This window comes from Podarcis gaigeae (genome assembly GCF_964106915.1).
Source record: "Podarcis gaigeae genome assembly, chromosome: 6".
NCBI classification, from domain to species: domain Eukaryota; kingdom Metazoa; phylum Chordata; class Lepidosauria; order Squamata; family Lacertidae; genus Podarcis; species Podarcis gaigeae.
Genome location: NC_139682.1, coordinates 55,900,208 through 55,927,205, shown reverse-complemented (window position 1 = coordinate 55,927,205; position 26,998 = coordinate 55,900,208). Strand labels below are relative to the sequence as shown.

General features: G+C 39.4%; 2 protein-coding genes across 11 annotated transcripts in view; one reads left to right on the top strand and one right to left on the bottom strand.

Annotated features, from left to right (window-relative positions):
- NRDC (nardilysin convertase) overlaps positions 1–2,158 on the top strand; it is a 28,705-nt gene extending 26,547 nt beyond the window's left edge. Inside the window, exons 30-31 of the mRNA XM_083742331.1 lie at positions 803–892; positions 1,434–2,158. Coding sequence (XP_083598457.1) covers positions 803–892; positions 1,434–1,628 — 285 coding nt within the window. The 3' untranslated portion in view covers positions 1,629–2,158. The remainder of the gene's footprint in view (positions 1–802; positions 893–1,433) is intronic.
- A 1,476-nt stretch (positions 2,159–3,634) lies between these two features.
- OSBPL9 (oxysterol binding protein like 9) overlaps positions 3,635–26,998 on the bottom strand; it is a 66,842-nt gene continuing 43,478 nt past the window's right edge. For 6 of the 10 annotated variants that reach the window (XM_083742382.1, XM_083742384.1, XM_083742390.1 and 3 more), the window contains 17 exons: positions 26,557–26,607; positions 21,131–21,169; positions 14,945–15,038; positions 13,804–13,908; positions 13,070–13,229; positions 11,590–11,702; positions 11,057–11,175; positions 9,862–9,947; positions 9,054–9,228; positions 7,350–7,434; positions 7,056–7,166; positions 6,113–6,176; positions 5,882–6,022; positions 5,616–5,694; positions 5,140–5,231; positions 4,367–4,502; positions 3,635–4,282 (listed from right to left, as the gene is read on the bottom strand). In XM_083742382.1, the coding sequence (XP_083598508.1) occupies positions 4,208–4,282; positions 4,367–4,502; positions 5,140–5,231; positions 5,616–5,694; positions 5,882–6,022; positions 6,113–6,176; positions 7,056–7,166; positions 7,350–7,434; positions 9,054–9,228; positions 9,862–9,947; positions 11,057–11,175; positions 11,590–11,702; positions 13,070–13,229; positions 13,804–13,908; positions 14,945–15,038; positions 21,131–21,169; positions 26,557–26,607 (1,725 nt within the window). In that variant the 3' untranslated portion in view covers positions 3,635–4,207. The remainder of the gene's footprint in view (positions 4,283–4,366; positions 4,503–5,139; positions 5,232–5,615; positions 5,695–5,881; positions 6,023–6,112; positions 6,177–7,055; positions 7,167–7,349; positions 7,435–9,053; positions 9,229–9,861; positions 9,948–11,056; positions 11,176–11,589; positions 11,703–13,069; positions 13,230–13,803; positions 13,909–14,944; positions 15,039–21,130; positions 21,170–26,556; positions 26,608–26,998) is intronic. The other 4 variants (XM_083742385.1, XM_083742386.1, XM_083742383.1 and 1 more) reach the window with 1 other exon arrangement.

The window sequence follows — 26,998 nt, the reverse complement described above, 5'->3', positions numbered from 1 at the left end:
CCAAATAAATGTATCTAATGCTACTGGAATTATAGCCATTATGGTGCCAGTGTGTCCACAAAAGGTCTCAGTAAGCACCCCTTCATAAATCCACAACATACATTTGCACTGGCTGGGCTTCTCTGACACTGAATATGCCATGTTTAACAAGGTATATAGGACTGGACAACCTACCCTCCATCTGTTCTGTTATAATAATAATAATTTATACTCCGCCCATCTGGGGGAGAGCAACAGAGTTTCTCTTTGTGAAGAGTATGGTGGTTGCTAATGTAGACCCCTTTTTTCCTACTGATGCGGGGAGCATGTGCACACAATTTATTGTCTTTTTCTACTCTTTTAGCTAATGTTAGCAGTCCTGAGAAGAGCAACTCAGAAGGCATCCCCTTTAAATATTTACAAGATTGTATCCCAGCATTGAACTTGAACAACTGCAAAGGTCTATGAGCTAGCAGAATGTTTCTGCTAATTTATTTAATTCAAAGCCCACCTTTTTGCAAGGAGCTCAAGGTATAGGATTTCCCCCTTCGATGGAAGGGGAAGAATTTTTGCCAATTTACTGTTCTCCCTGCACCTCTGATGTTCTAGAACTGATTTTGAGGGTACATTTGGAGGCTGCAGGGGGAGGGTAAATTGGCAAAAATAATACTTAAAACATTCCTCACTATCTGTTAGTGAGAAGAATGATGTGTTCAGCACAGAGTTCATGGATAAAAGAAAATGGCCGGTGCTTTGGGCTAATTTACAGTAGTTGCATGTTCAAGTAGGGTGTTATCATTTTAAACTATTCCATCTTTTTCAGATTGAAGCCCTAAAATCTCTTTCACAGTCTGAACTAGTTGACTGGTTTCAAGCACACAGAGGCAAAGAAAGGAAAGTGCTTAGTGTACATGTGAGTATTTATGCTTTTAAAAATGTATTTGTCAGGGGTCAGCCGAGACTAATCTGTGTTGGAAGTCCCTGGCTTAGAGGCTGAGCACGTATTTGTCGTTTCTGCAATTATCAGGGCAGAGGTAGTTGAAGCTCTTTTTCTGCAAGGCTAGAAAGAAGCATTCAATCTACACCCACAATACTTGTTTACTTATGGATTGTGTTTTTTGGTGGGGGTGCTGGGGGTGGGCAAGTAGGTACAAGGCTTTTGAGCTTCCAGTAAACAGTAGAAGCAACCAAAAGGTTCACTCAAAGGTTTAGCGTTACAATCCTGATTCTGTAGTAACTTGGATGTAGAATTGTATATATGCAGAGCAGCTGAGTAAAGAGCACTTGTAGCAGAGTAGAATATTAGCTGTTACCAAAGGAGTCATAGATCATGCAGATACCCATGCCTGCTTTAGGGTGAATTTAGGAAAGTGAATCATAGTTATGGAGGTAAGGCTGCATTTTGTTTGCTGTGAAATTTATCAGCTGGTAACTTTGCTATTTTGAAATTGCAGGTGGTTGGATTTGGAATACATGAAGGTGATACAGAAGCTTCATCTCTCACTAATGTTCACAGTCCCTCATGCAATGAAATACCTCAGCTAATGTTTTTGGACTCTTCGTCTTTGACCGATATCACTTGTATCAAGGACATCAAAGTGTATACATCAGCACTCAATGTTCTCCCATACCATAAGATATTAAAATAACTCATCTCAGAGTGCTATAATGTGTAGTACAACTTCACTACTGAGCAGCTTGGGGAGTCTGCTTTACTACAATGAATCCAACCTATCATGCTTTCTGGAAAATACGTAGCATAATACCTTCCACTGTCTTAAGTAATCTGCTACATGCATGTCCTTGAAGAGAGAAGGCATAAGCAAGTGTGTTCTTGGTGAAGTGGGTAAAATATAGGAAGATTAAAATCTTACTTCAAAATAAAGGGCTGGACCCACCAGCAATCTAATGTATTAGGTATTTTTGTTTGGAGTGCTATTTACTTAGATAAAATGGGGTCAAGTTGAAGTATCGGGTATCAAGTCCCCAAGACATTTTGAATTTTGTTTGGGGAACAGAAGTGATTTAACAGGATTCTCTGGAGAGTAGTTGATTACTTAATAAATCTGCCTGTCTGTAACAACAGCCTTGGCCTTAAAAAAAGGAAGTAAGAACCATTTGCATGAGAATTCAGGATGAGTGCTCGGATATCATGTGCAATAAACTAATGAGATCTCAAGTTCTGGTTTTTTATGTACAGGCTGTTAGATGGACTACAGAACCCCTTAACTTTGCATTAACTTTAATTTTAGAAAGTGTAGCCCTTGTTGAAGGAAATGCAATGCTGTTAATTTGATTACAAGTTTGGAAGACAGCCTACTTCAGCTCACAAGACCCTCCCTATATAAACAACTATATATACAGCTCAGGCCCCATAGATCATTTTCTGAATTGATTACCTGCAAGGGGACACATTCAAATGTGCATTCTCCTGTGGGTAACAGTTTGTTATATAAAGCTTTACAAAGACCAAAACAAGCCAGACAGTTCTACTGAGTTTTTGAGGGAAAGGAGAACTCAAGACAGCCCATTCTGTACTGAGAGAATGGGTGGGATAGGGTGCCTAGGGCAGGCTAGCCTATTTGCAGCTTCTATATGCCCAAGCAACACCAGTGCATTCAGCTGGGGTGAAGAGGCAAAGTAATGTACACCTTCTTACCTAGTCAGTCCCCATTCTTCAGTAGACAACAGTAAGCAACTGGACAGAAGGAAGTAATGCCTCAAATAACACTACCACCTATTTTCAGTGCAGAGTAGGGGTTGTCTGGCTCCAGCCCACCTCAGAGAATCTGCTAAACCCAAAACACAAGCTTGCATATGCTATATAGCCCCATTATACAAAGACTATAAAATGAGGCAGTGATTTTGCACAGAATTTAAGAGCAACCCATGACAACTCTTTAATCAGCTTGCTTCACCCAGCTTTCCTATCCAAATCAGCTCACCTAGCTAACTCAGCCTGTTGCACTCACAGACTGTCTCATAAGGGAAACAGCTGACTATATACATTTGTCCCAGTACTACAAGAGTTTTCAATAGTGATTCTACAGTGGGTATTAGGCAGCTGCAGCACCAGAGTAAAAGCACAAGTCACTCAGATTACCTTGATTCTGGATACAGCACATATTAAAGCAGTAGGGTTTTTAGTTTGTTTGTTTTTTTGCTATTTAATCATAACTGGTCTTAGATAGGTTGGTCACCCTACCAGAGCATTTATGTTTTGCCTATTATTGCCTATATAATGTTTCTGGCCAAGTCTAGTTACATCTAGAAGACGAAAGGAAAAAGAGAGGCCAGTAAAAGCCAGCCGACTGTGTTCAGCGCAATTACCAGAAACAGGAATGCAGTAAAATTGGTTTCAACACAAGTGCTTGGGTCAAATTGTGACCAACCATCTTCTGAACTACTAGCACTGCTGAACAGAAGAACCTGGTTACTTAGATTGTGTTTGTAATCGTATTTCAGATGACAACCGTATATATAAGAGGTTGCATTTGTTTGCTTGTATCTCAAAAATTGCCCTGGGTTTTCAAGTGCATATGAGTATATCCCTGTTTAACAGCAAAACACATTCTTAGCATTGTTTAACTTGAATATAATGCTCTTTCAAAGCATTCTTGCTGTGAAAAGGTTTACTCTGGAATAAAACAATGCATACAATTGAAAATCTATTTTATGAAGCATTATAGATGCACCAGCAGGAACCAAATGGTAATCTAAAATTACATTTTAGTTTCTAAAAATACCAAAGTTATTTTGGGGAAACAATGAAATGCCAAAAAAATGATTTCTTAAAAAAACCCAAAACATACCAGTTGGTACATTAGAATCTTGCATTTTCTAAACTGGCAGAATGAATCCTCATATTTACACAAATTAACTGGCTCTAATGAAATAAAGTCATGTATTTGTAGGATGCCAGAATCATATGTAACTGGAATCAAATGCCCCATTGCACCTTTTACAGCAGTGGTTAAAACATATATGATGGGGATCAAGCCCAGGTTAATTCTTCTAGAAGCATGGGAGGTCAGACAGGAAAGGCCAATATAAATTACTGCTACACAGTCAAGGCTCTTCCTGTTTTAATTGTTCGCTGCATCAGTGAATCCAGTATCCCTGAGATAGGAACTGTAACTGGAGGAGACAGGCTCTCCAAAAGAAGAGTACTTGAAAGTTACAACTATCGCCACTAAGCCAAGGCTTCAACTTCATACAGGTGGTCCACTTAATATTTACTGGCAGCAAGCCGCTTGAGTAGTGGTTCATCATAAACCCAGCATTCGCCATCTTCATGGAATAGCTGGAAGAGAAGAGTACTCAATTAATAGTGTCACAGGAGGAACACGAAGATTTACAAAGGTACTGATTATTGACTAAAACGTACCCGTGTCTCCCATGGAATCTCTTTCTCCTTTCTGGCTCTGGCTTCGGCTCTTTGTCTTTCTTCAAGTCTATGCTTTGCTTCAGTAGCTGAATCAATGTCTCTGATCTTTAAGTTGTAAGTTACATCTTTCCATAAGCTAAAAAAAATAAAAACATGATACAAAACTTATTTCTTATCGCGGGTTCAGGAGAATTTAAACTAAGATGAGGGGGAAATCATCCATGAAGGAAGATAAATAGGCAGATGGTCAATTTTGTTTCAAAACCTTGATGACTGACATTCATCCCATGTTACTGCTCATAATCCACGTTATATGCAATAAATAAATAATGATTTATTTGCTAGTATGTGAAAGTAATTTTTTTCACATAATACAGCTAAACAATGCACTTGTTCTATCAAAATATAGAGGTGAAGTAACTGATATTTAATTTCAAGCAAATTAGATTTATGAGACCCAGAGTCTCTTCTGCAAATATAAGGGATCCCATTTACAGAAAAGACAGATCCAGCAAAGGCTATTGCAGGAGGAAGGGAGAAGCATTTTGGTGATTCCTCGGTAACCAGCCCCCTGCCCCACTCCTCTGTTTTCAGGGGACCTAGGTGGAAGGAGGAGTCTGCAAACATACCACCTTCCCCTCCCTGCTAATTCTAGTAGGAGTGTCATGTGAGGGAAATTGTGCTGGCAAGAATTCAGGATACAGGGCACTAACCTCTATTTACCTGATGGTCTGGGTTTTAGTAGGCAAGGGAGGAAGAAGAGTTATGCTTACCAGCGGGATTCGTATTCTTCTTGATCTTCTAGTTTTCTTACTTTCTTCTTAATGATAGGCATTTTCTTGGTATCTATAAAGACTACATTCTCCTAAAGAAAGAATAGCACTATTATTGTTTATATTTTTCAGCTTCAATTTGTTCACCATCTAGGTTTTATTTATCATTAAGTTTTGCAAAATTTCTCTGGCACAATTAAATTTCACAGCAGAGATGCCATCAGTTGCCATGGTCTAGCATCAATATCAGCCCCCAAATATGCTGAGCCTCAACCAGCAAGAAGCACAATTCGCTCGGTGGCCCCCTGGGATGTTAAATCCATTAAAAGGCTTTTGGGCTGAAGCCAATTAACTAGCAACAGGAAAAGGAATTCAGATGACATGCTTTGGATAATCAGTATTTTCTCTGAGTGCCACAACATGTTCCTCTAGTCTAGCCTATTGATTAAAACAAAACAGAAAAAGGGATTATTTACCCCAGTTGCATGTTTGGCATACATGACACCATTCCATTCTCCTTCAACTGAACAGAAAGATTTCTTGTCATTAGGAGAACTAAAAGAAAAGATAAAAAACAGGATCCATCACTGCTAATAGTATTCATAATTATAAAACAAGATGAGTACCTGTCCAAAGCACTGGCTTAAGTTGCCAGTAGCTCTACTTCCTGTCTTGTGTCTTATTCTCTGACTACCACAAGTATGAAATAAGTTTGTTGCTTAAAACCCCTGAATATACTTACAAGATTTCTGCTGTAACTCTGTGCTTTTTCCCACCATAGAAAGGTTTCGTGTGGAAGATTATGGTAGCATTATAGCCTGTTTTGGAGCAGCTAATGTTGCATTCTCCTCCCAGCTCTATCCATGGCACTGTGAGAATAGATCTGTCAAGGTAACAGAAAATGCCCTTAAAGAGTTAGGAAAAGAAACACTTGCTATCATAAAATAAATTGCCGAAAAGTGTGGTCACTTACCTCCCGTAACCATTGGGGAATGTTAGAATATAGTGCTCGTCATAATCTAGGCATGATACACACCCTGCAAGAGAATAGGGCATTATGAGAATAAGACAATATTTTCATATGAAATAAGATGACAAAGGACCACAGAAGAATAAAAATGCTGCCATGAAAATCTTGGTTGCAAGTTATTTTCCGTTGAAGAACTAAGCCAACGGAATCAGAAAAGAGAACCTATGCTCCTGCCCCTTGAAATGTTTTGGGCATTTCACAGTTCCTCTCCCACCACCTTTGTAGTCCTTAATGTATGATAGCATAATGAAAAGAAACGGCAGCAAGCATATCTGAATCTTTAATCATTGTTCTGTGAATTCCCCCCGAAGGTCCAATAAATCTATTTCCTGTTTGCCCCATTACTTTTTGCTCTGCTGCCATGTTTTAACAACAAACATGCAAGACAGTGCAAGAAAGAAACAGCCATACATTCAGTATTATCAATTGCAGCAGCTGCACTCTATGCGGTCTGGGCAGACGATTTTCTGATCCCTGTGGCCCAAGTGGTTCCCTTCCCCCTTAAAACTGGAAATGGGGATCTTCTACAGATAATACACATGCTGAATTATGTGCCCCATAGTCAATGCCAGTCATATTGTGACTTCAGTTCTCTTGGGTCAGTTGATGCCTTGTGGACTTAAAGCCAAAAATACATGGCATCAGGATGGGCTGGAGCCTTTGCAAACATTGCTGCAGGCATTCAGTGCACAGTGGGACCTTTTTTATAATGAAAAGCAAGACCCAAAGGATTCTGTATTGGTTTGTGACTACTGCTGTGATTGCCACCAGCCTTCAATGAGAAATTTATCCAGCATGAAAAAATAATTCATCAAATACTTTCTCATAAATACATTTATTTAGAGAATCAGGAAGTAGATACACATTTCTGTGACAGTAGACATACCTTGGCCTATATTATGAACGCCAATAGACATTCCCAGGAACTTTGACTTAGTCCAGATGTGGGCATTGAACTGTATTTTCTTGCTAGAGCATTCTGCATAAAATGCTGAAACTTAAGGACAGGAAAAAATGGTAAACTATAAAGCAATAAATTCAGGATAAAACACCTGCAAAGAGCAAATGGATATTTATTATTTACTTCCCAAGTAAAAAATCAGCAGCAAAGCCCAACACTGACTAAACACCAGCATTTAAACAGAGGTTTTAAAAATCTGCAATAGGCTTCTTCACTTACTTGGAGGATGGTGAGAAACTTGTTCCGCTACAAACGTTACACTGTTCTGAGTAACCCATGGAAGTGGTCCATCTGCCAGAGTTTCCTAGAAAGACATATTCCAATGTTACATGATACACAGTCTTTTTAACACATATACCGAGGTATTCAGATGTGTTCCCTACCTAAATCTTCCAAGGATGCACAGAATAAAGGGTAAAATACACAAGGGCACAATGTATGCTATTACCTAGGATGTGCATGATTTGTATGCCTAGGAAGAGACTATGAAATAAATCTGGGCACACAGTATGACTTGCACAGTAGAGGAAGCGCACTACAGCATGATGTGTAGACATCACATGGGTATGGTCTATGTAATCAGCATCTATGCGTATGACAAGGGAGACAGGCCTGAGCATTCCAGGTCAAATACCAAGCGTGGTGTGGGAAATGTCTGCATAGGATTAGAAGGCATCATCAAATGGTGGACAAACTTTGTTCCACAAAATTTACTCTCCGATTGGATGCACCAACTAGGAAAAGTCATTGCATTTGCCCACATATAAAGTATCATTTAGAAAATGTGCTCTCCCCCAAAATGAACAATGTGAAGCTAACTAGTCTGGAAAGGCCCTCAATGCTATCTACAAGCCCCCCATGTATTAGACAAGGATGGTGATCAAGTCAAATAAATGGTCCTAAATGGAAGGGAAGAAAAATAAACCCATTGTAAGAGCTAGCTCACATTATCACCAAAGCCATAATAATAATAATAATAATAATAATAATAATAATAATATATTTTTATTTATACCCTGCCCTCCCTGGCCAGAGCCAGACTCAGGGCGGCTATCACCAATAAAATTACAATAAAACATAATGGGGGGGGAACCAGTTTATTAAAATACGGGTTAAAATACAATTTAAAATGCAGCCTCATTTTAATAGTAGCCCATAAATCAAAACCATAAGGGGAGGGAAATGTAAGGGTCAGACTGAGTCCAAACCAAAGGCCAGGCGGAACAGCTCTGTCTTGCAGACCCTGCAGAAAGTTGTCAAGTCCCGCAGGGCCCTAGTCTCTTATGACAGAGTTTTCCACCAAGTCGGGGCCAGTACTGAAAAGGTCCTGGCCTTAGTTCAGACCAATCTAACCACTTTGCGGCTTGGGACGTCCAAAGTGTTGTTATTTGTGGACCTTAAGGTCCTCCATGGGGCATACCAGGAGTGGCGGTCCCATAGATACGAGGGTCCTAAACTGCATAGGTCAATAAAGTATGATGTAACTAACTCTGGGAGACCTAGATTCAAATATTCACTCAACCATGAAGCTCAGTGGGTAACCACGGGCCAGTCACTATTTATTCTATCTCACAGGGTTGTGAGGATAACATGGGAGGGGGAAAAACATGCATGTAGTCTAGAGCTGCCTGGAGGAAACGTGGAATATAACTGAACTAAATGCTAGATAAATTACTTAGAAAGATATCCTGAGAAAGTGATCAAAAGACAGATGGAACGGTATGAGACAGTATGAAGTCTGACGCTGAATAAGAAAAAATAAATTTCTCAAGCTCTGGGTTATTCAAGGCACCTTGAACTTAAAAATGGTGAACTGTCCCTTCCTCTCAACAAAATGGAAATGAGAGTTAAAGCTCTTACGAAATGGCTGAGATTTAAAAAAGTTGCATTTTGTAAACAAGCTGTTAAGTAATTTTTACTAACCGTAGTTTCTTCTTGTTCCACGCTTGGCAGCACCCAGTGACACCGGAATATTTCTCCCAGGATGGGATTGTAAGGCTTTTTAGCAACAGACCCTTTTCTTCCTGCATGGAAAGCTGAGAGGTACCACTTTACCACCTGAACCATTCGGTCCTTTGGATCCTTTTGGTCACTAATACTAGAGAAGACATAATAGGATAACAAAAGATTTTTTTAAAAAAAAATTGAAACCACAAAAAAGTTATTCAAGATGTTTAAAACTGAGCTGAGAGAAAAAAATCTAACTGATGGTTTAGCTACACATAAAAGACCTTACCATTCCTACCTGAAAGATAAAATGCTTTATCAGCAATGTAAAACTAGCTGCCCAGTTTCAGTCCCTATACAGTGGTACCTCGGGTTACATATGCTTCAGGTTACATACGCTTCAGGTTACAGACTCCACTAACCCAGAAATAGTACCTCGGGTAAGAACTTTGCTTCAGGATGAGAACAGACATTGTGCTCCGGCAGCACAGTGGCAGCGGGACGCCCCATTAGCTAAAGTGGTGCTTCAGGTTAAGAACAGTTTCAGGTTAAGAACGGACCTCCAGAACGAATTAAGCACTTAACCCGAGGTACCACTGTATTGCTAGAGGCAGCTGGATCTGCCTAACAAGTAGACGGCAAATCAATTAGATCATGGTCCTTAGACAAAAATGCATCCACTGAAGTGGAGCTCTGCACCTATATGCTTGGATTCTGTGCAAATGAATATAAAGCTTGCACTACTGCAGGTATATAAGCTGTATGAAAACAAAATTGAGAATACCTTACAAATAAGTCTGGATGTGCAAAGAAGTCTGCATACATTTCTAAAAGTGATCTTCTTTCCAAAATAAAAGTTGGAAGAACCACCTGAGGGAAGAAACACACAAGACTCTTAAGCATTTGATTATCTAAAAAACACTAAGTCTTAACACTGATCGAAACTGCTCAAGCATAATTTGACATTTGTAAGGGTCAGCACTTACTGCTGGTACCACACTTAGTTAAAAAGCAGATGGTCCTTTCCACTAAGCTTTCCAGTACAGGATTATTATTATTATTATTATTTTACACAATACATCCAAGAAACTTTAAAAGGAGGGACATAATATACTTCTGGTTTGTGATCAGCCTATTGCAAAAGAAGGAACCTATTATGTGCCCAATATTGTTTATTAAAAGAATGGCCCAGAATGTTGAGCATGGGGGATAATCCAAAACAGAAACAACATTGGAAACTCTATTCATTTCACCTGTTTGGAGATGTGAGAAATCACTACTCATCTCAGTTTAAAGGCAATAAATAATGAACATGCTGCTCAATTGGGCCTGATTTGCTCTTCAGTATGTAATGGTAAGCCAGCCAGGTAACTGGCTTAGCATTACTAAAAAAACAGCACTAATCATGAGCAGAAACCAAGGCTTGCTCCTTGTAATTTTTGAATTTCGTATTCAAATTATTTACTTATTACTTGTGAGTTTTTTTTAAGACTATGACTTACTATCTATCACATGTGGATGAGATCAATAAAAAAACCGTAAGATTAAGTCTCCATGAAATCAAGTTCAATGCTCCAGTCAAATTAATTTCAATGAGACTGAAACAGGCCTAACATTAAATGCTGAAGCAACTAGGTCTGTTCTATGACAACCCCCCCCCCCCCGGTCAGGAGCCCTTAGGAGAGGGAGAGCTTTGGGCTGCAGTGTGAACAGTGCATCTTGGACAAATATCATTGTTAAGAGTGCAGCAACTAGATGCCACCCTGTGTTGAATTTGAGCATGTAACTATCATGCCATTGAAGAGATTACTTACAAACAAGTTTGTGGAGGTTTAACACATGCAGATTCAACAATCATAGTTAGGATTTGGGATAGAGGAGATGCAAAATTGATTTATTTGATGACGGAATACTCTTGCACTCAAAGCAATTAAAGGCACTAACTGCTCAAACTCCATGAACCTCCTTTTGACTCTTACCTTGGTTAAGTCCATTCCTAACCTAACTTGTGACAAAAGATGCATGATAACGCTCTTGTGTTCTTCCACAGACTCTCCTTCGTTATCGTCATCTCTATCGTCGTGGGGATCAAACATATCTGTAATAATAAACTGCATTCAACACATGCTTTACTGAAGAAGTAGAAAACATTCAAATAATTAAAATCTAATTAAGGGGTGGGGAACCTGTTTGCCTTAATTTCATGTGTGTGAGAGAAAAGAAGAAGAAGGCGGCAGAAAGTGGGAGAGAAAACAAGAGCTCTGGGCCCACCCACAGTCAGCCCAAGTGGGGGAAAGTCCCCCACACCTTATCAAATACGCCAAGATAGGCAAACATTGTTTTTTCGCCTTAACAATAGCAGAGATATTGAAAGCAAGCATGCAGATAAAGATTAATTTATCCTCACTACTTAGCATAAAGAAGAAAAAGGAGTCTTTTGTAGTATCTATACACCCTGCAATTTGCAGCAAAGTGCTGTTGGGGCCCTGGACGGTTTGCGGACTTCTCTTACCAGCATCATTTGTCCCATTAGACATGGAAGAGTTGAGGGACTCTGTTGTGTCTGGGCGCTTCATACTACTTCCTGTGCTGCTACGAGTTAGGATGGCCCCGGGCCCTGAAGAGCTACAGAAAGATACAATGCATTTTAGACCATTACAAACACGATAAGGATGTGAAGAACTCCCACACTTGGGGAATGGCTGAGAAACAGTAAATTCCAGGGCAGATAAAGAGCAGCTTTAAGGTATGGAAAAGAGACGAAAGGAAGACCAATAGTTCACTATCATTTAGCATTTTAAAAGATTTAAGGATTGTAGCCAGAGGTTAAGCCTCCAAGAGTCTGCTGACCCACAAGAGAGGATTTTCAAGGCACACAGGGGGCTGTAGTCGGTAGAAAAGGAAACCTCTGTTGTGTTCAGCAGCCTTTCACTTCCTTAACTTATAAATAAAACTTCTATACATATATTATCAGAATTTACCTGCCATTACTCTATGTTGTTGGTCACTTTGACAGGCAGGTCAACTGCCTGACATCATAGTGGCCCAACTACAAAGGGAAAAAACTGGAGCACACTCAAAGTGCACTGATTCTTTCCTTACAAGGAAAATACCTGCAGTGGGAGTTGTACTTAGTGCTGATTGTAATCCCTACTTTTGGCAGGGACCACCCTCAGGAGTTCCCAAGTGGAACCAATCCCAGTGAAGCCTGTATTTGTCACCAAATTTAAAGGGCACCAAATCAAAACTCTGCCTGCCAGGAGAACTCTTAAGACTCTCATCTGGTTCCTTTGCAGCTTTGTTTTTGCCTGCCATTGCATTTGACATCAGGGGTGGGAGGAACTGTCTCTGTTGAGCAAATTAGGACACCCGCCAGGCCAAATTAGGCCTGTATATGGTGGGTCAGATTTAGCAGAGTTTAAAGGCTAGATGGCTATAGGCAACTCACTACTTAGTTGATGGCTGAAGTCTATGAACTGAGGAACACCTCTGTGCACCACACAGCAGCTCATGAATAAAACGTCAATTTCCATTAGCTTCTATAAAAATTTGTGCAATTTTCATATCCACGCAGGGCATAATGTTGGCACATTATAGTTGCTTCATTCACAGTATGAATTTTTAAAAGGGGAATTGTTCTTAATTTGTATTTTTAAGAAAGTGAGAAAGTGGAGTAAAAATCCTGGGTTAGATCCAACACAGTTTGATCTGTTGCCCACTTGTACAATGAAGCTTATCTTTCCTTTCTCGCTCCCCTGCACCCTCTAAAATCTGCTCTGGAGGGTCTGGGGATCCTGTGCAACAGATTTTGAGGGGTCAGAGGGAGCTGAGGTAAGAAACCGTTAAGTGCTGTTGTGCAAGCAGAAGGACATCACTGAGCACTGCCCACTGTCCTAATGATTTCTGCTACATGCATGGAATGTGGTCAGTATATGTACCGACTTTGACAGTTCTCAAGGGAAAATAGTGTTCGTAGGCTTCCCATTACTTACTCCAAACATCTCTTTGGGGATGAGCTGCTTTGATAGAATTCATCAGCATCATAAAATTCATCTTCACTGCTGGAGTAAGAGAAATCTGGAACTGTATTTGGAGAAATATTGGCATGGCTCGGAGAAGTTAAACTGCTGCTAGGTGCTGACTGGCCACTTCCTGTAACGATTATGCGTATAAATGTAAAAAAAAACAGTTTGTTGTTTTCAAACAAAACATAAGTGGCTGAACTTTTATTAGCTCATGAAGTTCAAGATCAATAATGATTTATAAATAGATCTAAACACAGTATCTTTTAAAAAGTAATGACAACAATCAAAGGAAGAGACCTGTAACAGAGGTGATTGGATGTAAGGCATGTCTCTCCCAACCAGCTCAACCAACCAGCATTCCTGATTGGTGCAGGTTGGGGCGGATAGGAGTTCGAGTCCAGCAATGTCTGGAGGGCACCAGGTTAGCCACTTTGGTCTAGAACATCACCAGGGGGTTATTCCATCCACTTGGAAATAGTGGGAGCCTATGAAATCACCAATAAAGCATGTGCATCATGAAAAGGGGTACCATTCAAATCCTGATGTTGTGGTACTACAACACCCATCTGTTCCAGAGAAAACGGCCAATGGTCAGAAAGGATGGGAGTTGTACTCCAGCAACATCTGGAGGTCCACAGGCACCCCACTCCCACCAAACTGTGCGAGTGTATTTTGAAACAAGATAAGCATTTGTGCTATACCTGTACTATTTGGTGTTGGAGTCTGGTGACTTCCAATTAATGCTACAACTGGTCCAACTGCCAAGGATGAAGGTCGCTGCTCTGATTTGCAAAGCTGGGTTGGTTCTAAAAGTTATTACAAAGTGACAAGTGAAATGGTGTAAGCAAAAATCCTGACATATTCATGGTATCATCCTAGGCACAGAATGTATCCTGCTGTTCTACTCTCCATGTGGGAAGATGAAAGCTCACTGCTCTACCACATTCCTAGTTTAGCCGAGTATCTTTAATGCAAAGAACAGGCAATGACGATAGGGAATGCAAACACACTACTTATGTTAACTGATTATAAAAACACCGCTTGTAAAAAGAAATCAATTAATTTGAGTGCAAGAGGAAAGAGTCAAATATACTTCAGCACAGAGAATAAAGTTAGCTCATTTCCAAAGCAACAACACAGCACAAATAGCTTATAAGCTACGTCCTTTATGCAACCACATTCAGCGAATACAGTGGTACCTTGGTTCCTGAAGGCCGCAAACCCGGAAGTGAGTGTTCTGGTTTGCGAACATTTTTAGGAAGCCGAACATCTGACACGGCTTCCGATTTGAGTGCAGGAAGCTCCTGCAGTCAATCGGAAGCCGTGCCTTCGTTTTTGAACCGTTTGGGGGCCAGACTAAGTTTGAGAACCAAGGTACCACTGTATATGCATTCTACTGGGGTGGTTGTCCTTGCAGCTCCACTCAACAACCCCACGTACCTGCCAACTCCCCCTCCCCCCACACCTGACCAAACCCTCCTCCCTTTACACTTCAACGCTTGCCCCAAGCCCCATCCTCTTTTAAAGGGGTGGTGCTTAGCCAAACCGCTTCGTGGAGCACCTCCCCTCCCTCATTAAACAGCTTCCTTGGGTCGCCTGCCACTCACACTGCTAGCCTGTCTGCATGCTGTTCATCATGCCGGAATTGGTGTGGGGGCAGCCTAACATTTTTATGCATGTATGTAAGAAATAAAGGGATGTGGGGGGTGGGGAGTGGGAGAAAGTGTATATAAAATAAATCACATTTGAGCTGAAATATGGTATCTACTATTAATACTGAACATTACATTTTCATAAGTTTCAGAAACAAACATTTCCACAAATAGCTTACAAATACTATACCTGAAGGTAAGACAGTTTGAGAAGGCATTGTGCTGATCACTGAAGATTCCAATAGACTAGGTTGATATATTGCATCAACGGGATTAATAGTGCTCTACGACACAAAAAACAAATTAAACCTTTTTTGAGAACCACAGCGGAGTGTGCTCTGTGAAGGAACTTTCTTAATGCAATAGCAAATTCCTGAGAGAAATGCAAAGTGACAGAAGTACAGTAAATGTTCTCCAAGCATTAGTGGTCTGTACAGAATAGTAGTAGCAAGTTGAAAGTGAATTTAGTTAAGTTTAAATATAAATACTCTATCATAAAACCCAGGAGTCCCAGCTTTAATTTTGAATGTACTGATGTGATAGCAACCCTAAAAGATGACAGACCATCTAGAGATTGTGGTTTACTCCTGCTTTCAGAGAAGATACTCAACAATTCCAGAAGTACTACTGAACATGGTGCCATGTTCAAAAATCTTGAACAGGAGTCACTATGAGTATGTTTTATGACTCAGAGATTTCATTTTGCTCCTTTGCAGTTTGAGGGAAAGCATAATACATTGTCTGATGTTGTTTCACACTAGTTCATTCTACGCTGAGACACAGTTCCGTTTATCTTTCCACCTTCAATTTTCTTTTTCAGAAAAGCAATTGTCCCTTTAATAATACCCCTTAAGATCTCTTCACACACTACCACACTTGCCAGATTCTGATGCAGGACTGATGTCACTTTGATCAGGACAGGAAATTAACATAGTGTATCAACTGTCACTATTTTAAAGGGGAAAAGACTATAAAACTTTTAGCAAGTTGAAAAATTGATGAAACTGAAAATTTCCAGTATATGGTGGGCTAGGTATTCATATGTTAGGGTTGCCACACATCCGGAATTTCCCAGACATAGCCAGTATTCAGCCCTATTAAACAGCGCCTGGGCAGAAATTGCTGGAATGTCCAGGAAAATCCAAACATATGTAGCCCGTGTTGGAAATGGGAGATTTCGGCAAATTTCATTAAAAAGAGCTCGAAGCCTCTCTGTTTATTTAGATTTGGGGGTGGGGGAGAACAACGAAACTTCAGCAAAAACAAAAAAAACCTTAACTTTTTTGTCTGGATTTCACTTTTTGAAATATGGCAGCCCTATCATATGTGCCCTCATTATACATGTAACATCTACTAGGATAGATCTGCTTCAAAGAGTAGAAAAATGAAAGCAGTTGGGTATATGATGTGTACAGATGTGTGGCTCTGGTCACATGTTATGTGGTACAAGTGAAGGCATGCAAAGATCCACCATACTAAACAAACCACAAGTGAAACCTTTGGGAAACAGCTGACTTTTCATTTTGTTCAAACTCTGTCAGCAGAGTTCTAAATGTGTGGGTTAAATACAACTGAAATCACCTTTACTGATATTTAAAAACTAAACCTAAAACAATCCTGCCATTTGCAGAGCACATGGTCAGAAATAAAACAAGGTAAGGCTAGAGCAGTCAGCAACCTGAAAACTCAGCAGACAACCCAATCTGATAAGATCCATTTAAATCGAGATATTGTACAAGATTTCATATCAAAGAAAGATAAACCTAGAAAAACAGTAACTCAGAAGATTAGACACAGACTAAACCGAACATGAGCTTCTTTCTGGAAAAGTAGGACAGCAACAAAAATAATGAGGAGTTCTTGAAGATATGAAGAGAAGGGAAGCATTTGAGGGTAGTACAAGCAGATAAGTTTTTCCTTTGCAAATGATTAGCAAGTGTTAGCTGGCTTCCTGCACACACATTGAAGGACTGTTGTGATAATATATGGGAACAACTCAAAACTTGAGAAATACGGTAACTTCAGGGGCAAGAAATGTTTCTTGCAGCGAGTAATCTCTTCCTGCTTTTAAAATGGCAACAATGGCTAAACTTTGGAATTAGCTTCCTGTGGAGGAAGAACTAGATATGGAACAGCTTTAAATCTATGCAGCACAATAAATTTAAGCAACAGTAAAGGAGGGCATCTAATATAATCAATCTACTGATGGATGGAATCTGCCAGTGGAATGAGAAGCGAGACAATCTTCAGCAATCTCCCTCCCTTCCAGCCTTTTAAATCTGCTCTGGATGATTGGGGGGGGGGGGGGGGGCTCCAGAGCAGATTTAGAGGCAACGTGGGTGAATAGAGAATCTCCAAATGTTGCCTCCCTCTCCTGTTCTGTGAATGGATTCCTTTCATCAGTTGATGAACAGTATTGGATACCACCCTAAATACTGGAGAAGACAAAATTGCTGTCGGTAAATGAAATTAATTAGAGCTTATTTTGTTCATTGCCATTTTTAACTATTATAAAATAGCATTTGACTCTAATTTTAAATGTACTGAGGTTGTTTGGAAACTGACTTTATACAATACAATTTGCTGTCAAAGATGAATGTTTGTTATGCCTCTTACTTCCAACATATTGGAATGATCTCCTTGATATTTTGCCCAGATCCTCACTGTTCTAAAGCTGTTCTAAAATGGTGGTGGCCCTCCAGTTGTTGGACTCCAACTCCCCTCTATCCTGCCTAACACAGCCAATGGTGAGGGCTGATGGAAGTTTGAGGTCAACAACGTATGGAGGGTCACAGCTTGCCCACTCCTATTCTAAAGACTTTTATGGATCTTTGAGAATAATGCTTTACTGTTAAGTGTCAAAATGAGTTGTGTTTAAAAGTCAGTATTATTAATTCTACAAACACAAAAATCATGCCTGTTGAGAGAATGGGTATGATCTAACTACCACGGCATTAGGTATAATTACGAGCACGCTTAGTTACTAATAGCGAAGGTGAAATCTTGGTCCTCTCCTCCCTCTCTAATAAATACTATCTCTAGTTAATCTCAGAAGAGTATTTGTGAATGGTGTGCCTGAAGAACAGCAGTAAGGACGAAACAGTTGGGACAAAGCACTGGGAAATTCTGGAATACTAATTCCTCAGTCCTTGTACCAAACACTACGTAATGTCAATACAAAGGCTTTTATTCCATAGTCATCAAATCTAGTCAAGGTTTTGAAAGACATTATCAAAACCTGGTGATAATTCAACAGAGAACATTGACAGACTTTCAGACATCTGAAGTGATGACACAAAAATATTCATTTTCAGGCATTTCAATTTCATTCACCTCAGTTCCTTATTACATTATGATTATATTGGTACACCAGAGGATCTGTACTACATACTTGAGGGGAAAAGACTAGTCAGATTGTTACAGAACTAAAGAATCATGTATTTTACTATGAGTACAATCAGGAAACAAGTTTTCAAAATTAAAACTACAATAGATGATTAGGAGGCTTTCATACTGAAAAAAAATCAAGCTAACTCAACCCTGCAAATATCACGGTATGTTTTTAAAACAGGTACTCTTAATGCATTTTAAATTACAATATACTCATCTGAAAGTTATTTCAGACAAGTTAGAAGCACTATTGGCTGGAGTTTTAAGGACAACGGACCAGATATTTGGCTTGTTTTGGATAGAGTTGAACTCCTCAAACAGCATTATAGCTTTTCAACTTACATGTTAGATTATTGGAATTTGCTTTACATAGCACTGCCCCTTGAGACAATTGGGAGCTTCAATTGGTCAGAAATGCAACAGTGAGGGTTCTGATGGGAGCTGTCCATTTTAGATCACATTGCACCTATCCTCTACCAACTTCACTGATTACCAATTTGCGTCAAGTTTCAAGTCAATGTGCCACCTATTATCTTCAGAGCCCTAAATGGTTTAGAACCAGAATCTCTCAGGAAAGTCCTTTCCCTATTCCCAATATGAACCTGTACAGGACACTCTACTTTAGAGGGCCTCACTCAGGTTCTGATTCTGTCTGAGACGAAGCTGGATACACGCGAGAGCGCCCTTTCAGTCATAGCACCCAGGATGTGGAAAGGCCTCTGAGAAATGTGCGGCCTCTTGACTGTCTGTTTTCGGGTGGGAGTTAGCAGACCTTTTTAGAACTGCAATTTTATCACATACTTTGCTGCTGTCTGGGTTCTTTAGTTTTAGGTTATAACTGTGTTTTGTATTATACTACTATTTTATGAAAGCATCTTGTACACTTGTCTAAAAAGGAAGACCGTAAGTGAAGAACAATAATCAACATGTTTCTATAGGCAACATGTTTCTATACACACAAGGCAGCTTTGTGTATTTTACTGGTCATATTTAATAGTTATAACAGTGTTGTGTCAAACTAGCTTTATTGGGAGGTTCTTGGTTGAAGGTTTTTCATGAGCTGGTTCCCCCAAGTCAGAGGGGGCAAGGCTCTTACAAGTTGTTAAATATATTGCAAGATAGAAAATTGTACCAGCGAAAACTGTACAAACAGAAAAGATAGCTAAATTAAGCCTACAGATGCAAAGTTTAACAAGTCTTTTTCAGCATTTTATATTGATGATTGTTACATCTTTGGATATTATGCTGTACTGTGTATTTATATATAGTACTTGGATTTTCTTCTCTCTAAAGTTGTTGTGTTTATTGTCCCTGGATTTTTTCTTATGTAAACTGCTTCGAGATATATTGATAACAATCTATAAATGGCTTAAATAAATTAAGGCTTCTATGATTTCAAGTCAAATGTTTTCTCCAGGTAAACTAAATGAAACTGGATCATTCAATGTTGATGTTTTAGAAAAAACTTGTTCATGTTAAGGACATTCAATCCTTTCTACAGGCTCTTCAGTGTTATTTTTAAAAGGTGTGTGTTATGCTATGTTGATTTCAAGCTTATCGGAAATAACATCTTGTGTTCCATGTGTTAGAAAAGCTTTCATTTAATTATAAACTCTGCAAAGTTTCAATATCCAGTCTTCACAGCCAGTCTCCTATTAATCTACAAGCAACACCAATTAAAACACTAGGAAAGTAGAAGATTAACACATTGTGTATCTAAGTGTTCAAGCAAAAACAGATAAACATGACCGGAAATATTTTGAATTGTAATACAGTACAAGTGAGTTTGAGAACTGGTAGGAGCTCAGTACTGTTTATATTGGAAACTCAAGAGGACCAAGGCCTTGTTTATTATGCTCATCACAAGAAATCCTGGCAATCGAGTTCCTTAACTGCAGATCTGCCATTCCTGAGTAATTACTATTCCTCTTAAAACTGTATTCTCCATTGCTCCCAGAATGCTGCAGTGTTTAGAAGTTATTTATAATCTATTGATTTGATGCTATGCACCCACATCTTATTTTCAAACTTGTAGCAGAAAGAACTTGCTTTGAATTTCCACTTTTATAAGACAGAATCTCCTTTGAGACCATTAATGAATGCACATGAACTCATACAGTTAAGAGGCTATCCTTAAACTTTGCAAACTAGTTCACCAACTTTTCTTTATTTATAGGGGAATTCTCACTGTGACTGTCTTGTGATTCACTAGTGATATCATATATAGAAGGTACTTTATATTCCCTACTTTATGGCACGATGAGAGTTTTCTTAAAAATAGACCTACACTTACCCTACCAGACTGCAGTTACACTCGTGTCTCATGGGGTCCAGCACTACTTTGTTTCCTGTAGTCCTAAGGGTCTTAAAATGTGCTTTTTTAGTTTCAGCAACGAGGGAAATGGGCCATGAAGAAAGGTCCCAACTATTTATTAAAATGTAGGGTCAACTAGAAAATACGAAAAACAAGCTACTTCACATAACTGTTCTGCTCTTGTTTAAGCTAAAATGCCAATATAAGTTCCTACCAATTTACAAACACTCAGAAGTCAGGAAAATGTATACAAATGGAAGACAGAAGTAAAGTTACATGAAGTATATACAACAAAGCAACGTGACAGAAACTTCTAGCATGTATTTCAAAGGCAGTATTATAAAGAAATGTTATTCTGAAAGCACATGCATTTCAGGTACAAGAAGAGTGACCAAGTTATCATCCCAGTTTTTCCCCATTGCGGGTTTAAATTTGCTTCATTAATAAGAAATAGTGGTGATAAAAGCGAAGCTGGAATTCAATATTTTTAATTGTGATTTTTGAAGCTTAAGGAAAGTGACAACATATTGAGGAGACACCAGAAGATGTGACTAAGAAAAAGAATGTCAAAATTGAATGGAAGTTCAAGCCCCTGTGGCCACATGACTGCAGCTTTAACGTTCTGCCGAAATAAAGGGAGACTGAAAGATTAGATTTAAGATTTAAACTTACTATAAGTCCATCTGCGTGCTTCTCCTCATTACTTTGGTCCTTAAGGAAAAATGTTACAAATATTAACATATCAATTTTTTTACTAGATGCCATGTCTTTGCTTATATGAGAATAATTGTTTCTCTCCAGAATTTTTTACTAGATGCTGCGAAAGTGAAATGTCTCTGAAGGAAAAGAAACCGATTAATCATTAGAAACCTTGCACTTTATAAGCCATTGGTATCTTCTTACAATAGCTAGCTATGTTTGCTATCATCTGAAGATAATAAAGGCTAACATATCAATACTGAAAAGCGCTTTCTGTCAGCTGAATATAACACTGAAGAAGCATGCTGCTATGTATCTACTAGTTCTGTTTATTACCAAGTATCATGAAGAGGCCTGCACAAACGCAAGATATTGCAAGGTATTTCTGTGACATGCAAGGTATTTCTGTGACATGCTCCTTGATGTTTTGGAAACTATCACCTGTAAAATTACAAGTCACTTAAAAGAAAAGCACGATAGTGAAGGGTTTATTTGGCCCTTTGACTAAATGCCTCAGTACCAGTTAAATAAACCCCTCACAGGTGTATGCTTTCTCCTACCACAGGTCTTATCTCTGTGGTCTAGAGTAAGTGTAATGCTAGCCAACCCTTCAAAAATAGCTAAAGGGTTAGGTATAGGCTGTAGGATCATGTATTTTCCCTTCTTTCAGGTGCAAGGTTCCATCCTACTCCTCAGCTGTACCTTAGCTGTGAATGAATAACTGCATCTCCCTATACAGTACAAATAATCCATAGTTAACCAGAGTACACCAACATTTAGCAGATTTTCCTTTTTTGAAGTCTAGGATTCTCCTCGATACAAACAATGAACCAGACAAAGCAAAATTATCCTACCCTTCTTCCAATGAACTCGGGGTGGAGTCCAAGGTTGTCTTTTCCCACCCCGTATTAGTTTCATGGGCTGAACCCTGTTGGGCTGAGTATGTACCACTGGCCAAAGGTCACACGGTAAGCTTCATGGATTGAACATGGTTTAATTGAGGAAGTGCCAATCAGAAATATCAGCTGGAAATTACTTCAAAATTTCATCACTGAGTAGGTACCAAAAGAGCACAGTGAAGGGACCTACTTGCCTGATGTCACTAGGCAGTGAGACCCAAAGTATAGCTGCTCCCACACTAGAAGATTGTATATTATGTGGCACCTTTAACAGTGCCAGTTCTGGGGATCAAAGCAGCTGAGTGGGCACACATGGGGCAAGATGAAGCTGCAAGTAAAGTGGTACCAAGTTGCTAAAGGCTTTACATACTAACAGTAACACCTTGAACCTGGCCTGGTAGCAAACGGGCAACCAGTGCAGATCTCTGAGTAGAGATGTTACATGCTGAGAGGGTCTCAGTCCTGGCAGCAACCATGTTGCAACATTCCTCACGAACTGTAGGCTTTTGGATTAATAACAAGGGAAACCCCACACAGAGTGTACTGCAGCCATCCAATCTGGAAGTCACTAGTGGCTGAACTACCGCGGTCAAGCTCTTGTGGTCCAGGAACAGCCACAGCTGTAGCACCAGTCACAGTTGGTAAAAGACTCTTCTAGCCACTGATGATACCTGGGCCGCCAGGGACAGAGCTGGATACAGAAGCAGCTCTAAACAATGGATGTGATGTTGAATAAAACTGCCAGTATATCCAAAGCCATACTGAAGACTATCTGGTAACAGAAGAATGCAGGGAACCACGCGTAACATGCATTAACAACTTTATTGGGTCTGCAATTAAATGATGAATATTAGTGTGTTATTTAATATTTAATCATAGAATCATAGAGTTGGAAGGGACCCCAAGGGCCATCTAGTCCAACCCCCTGCAATGCAGTAATTTCAGCTAAAGCATCCATGACAGATGGCCATCCAATCTCTGTTTAAAAATCTCCAAGGAAAGAGTGTCAACCACCTCTTGTGGGAGTCTGTTCCAATGCTGAACAACTCTTACTGTCAGAAAGTTTTTCCAAATGCTTAAGTGGAACCTCCTTTCTTGCAACTTGAGTCTTATCCTCCAGAACAGGAGAAAACAAGCAGGCTCCCTCTTCCATGTGACAGCCCTTAAGATAATTGCAGATTGCTATCATATCTCCTAATCTGTGGCATGTGCATATACCTGAGAGATGAGAGTTCCTAATCAGATTATTCTAAAAGAATATATGTAATTTTTAATGTTGAAAACTTAATTAAAGTCATTAACATAATATACAAACTCCGTGGTGGAGTACAGCCAATCATCCATTGCAGAATCCACAGAATGGAAACAAGATCCAATGCATAATCATGTAATGACAAAGGCGATTACACTAATCCCAAATATTCATTGAAACACGCACACACATATATTAAATGCACAGTGATCATGCTCTACGCTCTTTTTTTGTGGACCAGGGCAGGAAAAGGCTTGCATTTTGCTAAAATAAAGCTGCTACAAAAACGAAGGTAGCTTTGTTTCCTCAACCTAAAGCATAATCATACAAAGTCCATTATTCCAAGTCACCCAAGGTCCTATAACTTGAGTAAAAAAACAAAACCCTAGCTACTTTGATTTCTCTTGCACATTTCCCATGGAACCTATTGTGGGTTTGCAGTAGCTGAATTCCTAATTCTTTCAAGTAAATGCTGCTCAAAGCATGGCACTATTTTTAGAGCTAGGAGGGAATAGACGAGGGCCTCAAACATCAGTTTTTATGTTGATGATTTTAAAATATTATAAATGGATTGAGAAGACATAAGGTTGGCAGAGAGTTATGAACAATTCTATGTTAGTAGGAACGCCATTTCTTTATCTGGCCCACGGGACTCTACCCATACAATGCCTCCTTTCCATACAATTCACCGGCATTGCTCCACAGCCTCAACAGAGTCCTTGAATTGGGATACTGCCTCTCGATCATCTGACTGGAAGTGGAGGGATGCATATATAGAAACCTTTGCCTATTGTGTGGCTAGGAGGCCTATAAAAGGTGAGTGTCTCTACTCACATTTGCCTCTTCCCATACCTACTTTCACCTCTGATCTTGCTCCCCACTGGTATGCATCTCATGGAAGCAGGCTTATTAGGGAATGTGGCACAAGCTGCAAAAAGTTCCCTATCCCTATCTTAATGCACTATGTCTGAGATAATGGGCTAGATCCAGACTTTACAGCTGCAGGCAGGAGTATCTCGAGTGGCATTTCACTCAGGGGATGCTCCTACTGTTGGTGGTAAGGGAACTTCTGCCAACTCTCCCCTTCTGCTGCAGCCCCCAGAACCCTCAGAATGATGTGGGACACTGGATTGGGGTTAAAGGGAGAGACAGAATTAGCAAAAGAAGCCTCCCAAAATTCTGCCAGATCAGAAGCCTTCAGTATTGTCTACCTCAGGTTTGCTTAGGTTTGCAAGGCAAGGTATGTTCCAAGAACAAAACTGGGATAAAGGTGCACTAAACCTTATAGCAAATGGGTTATGGGGAGAGAGAGCAGCAGCAAAGGTCTCTTTTGTGGATGAATGACTCAAATATTCTCTTCCCCCGTCTTTCCTTTTGCACTTTCTATGGAAGCTTTCTTAACTGGCATGGGTATGGGGAAATTTGGAAAGAGAAGGAGAAAAGCCTAAGCATCTGATACATTATTAATAGATGCATTTTACAATCTTGTGCAACTGCTTGTTCAGAATTCTGAACAGAATATTTATAAATCCAACTTATTCCAAGGCAGATCAACAGTTTATCTGACCCAGAACTGCCTACCCTGTCCAGCAATGACTTCCCCGAGGACGCCAAAAGAGATATTTCCTGACTTTCCTATTACTAGAGGTCCTTCAGCTGCAGATGCCAAGGACTGAATTTGAAATCAAACATGCAAAGCATGGGTTCCATCACTAAACTACAACCTTTTCCTCATTTGTTTTTCCTTAGAAAATTGGCAAGCTTGGCCAGAGACATATGGACAACAAACAGCACTGAAGGTGTTCTGTTTCTTCACCAAAATAAAATTTTAGAATATAAAATCACAGAATGGTAGAGTTGGAAGGGCCCGCAAAGGTCATCCAGTCCAACCCCTTGCAATGCAGGAATATTTTAAGTTGTGTGCAGTGTAGAATGTGGTTGTGTTCATGTCACAAAGATTCACCGGATAGCGGCATATGACAAAGATTTCTTCCAGGCTATTCCTGAAGTTTTTAAGTGCTAGCAACACTTGTACATTCTTTCGTTACTCCAGAAACTTTGTTTTATTTATGCTTATCTTCAGATTTGCAGGTGATACACTCTCTCTTCAGCAGTGAGGCATGCATATCTTCCATGTTTTCACAGAAGAAAATGAGCAAAAAGTATCCTTACACCACAAGCAAGTCTCATCCTCTTCTCCACCTTGTTAGTCTATTATGTATGGGAGCTATATACAAACATAGCTCTCTTTGGAGAAACCTGTTACAATGTTGTACTACAGCACAAGCTCACTGGGGCTCACCTTCTTTGATCATGTATAAAAGTTCCATAATCCAGTTTACAATTAGGATTTTAAGATGCCCAGAAAAACTTAGTGGGTTTTTCACTTCTGATATGGCAGGAACTTCAGTGTTATAGGTTAGGAATTATTAGGCCTATTAAGATTAGAGAATAAATCCAAAATTTTAGAGTAGATTAGTACATGCAAACCCATTTGGTGAGTAAGGGCTTTAACCATACATATGCAATATCTTTTCATGCCAACAATTGCTCCATTTTATCAATTCTCTATCCAAGGCCCACTGTTAAAGGAGGACATGTTTTAACTCAATTATCAGACACTGATATTCAAGATGAGTTTTTGAAGGCACAAGCACCATCAAATTTCAAGATCAATCTTTAATAAGACTATAATTCTGTTATTTATACTGTTCATGTACAACCTAGCAGAGCGCTTTTTTAAACATTTGTTTCTCCATACTTCCAACCTGGGGGCTTCCACGAAATAGTTGCTTGTGAATGTTTAAAACACCAAAAATAATCAAACCAATGTAGGCACTGACATAAAGAATCTGTTTTTATGTATGCTCAAACAAAGCATAAAGAGCACAGTCACATTTGAGATTATGGTAAACACCACTTTGTCAGGATCAATAGGTCAGTATGATCACCACTTTAATATGAAGAATGGCACAGCATTGAGTATGCTATTGTATGCATTGTATAACTTATACAATGTACATTCATATACCCCTGGCAATCTACTTACAGTATTTATCAATCTACCTACAGAATGCAACAGGAGGGGAAATAATCAAGTCATATAAATGTACATATATCTATACCTTCCAATTCTTATTAACTTTGATGGTTCAATGCCTCTACAATATAATAGCACAGAACGACTTCTTCCAGAAAACATTATACTGCAAACACTTTTTATTGTATTTTCCAACAGAGATACTTACTTTAGCAATCTGCAGCAACACAATGCAGTGTTTTATTGATTCAACCATGCTCTAAGGGGGGGGCAAAAATAAACATGTTAGTATTTCTACAAAACTTTTACTGCTTAGAATAGAGTGTTAAGGAAGCAAAGTACTTCCTTTGGTTAGTATGTTCATTATCAGTTTAGTACTTATTTGCCATAGATATCTTGTAAGAATTCATTTATGATAACATTTCTGCACTCGAATGAGTGAACAGGATGGAGAAAATCAGCAACTATTTTGCTAATAGTTTTAATGGATCATTATTTCCCCAATTTATACAGCTAAAGCCACACAGGGAAAGAACATTTGATGGGTGAAAGAAGCTACTTCTTCTTCTAAGAGCAGTTAACTTTAAAGTTAACTGACATCCTGCAGGTTATTGCACAAGCAAGATATTGTCTAAACCAGCCTAGGCACC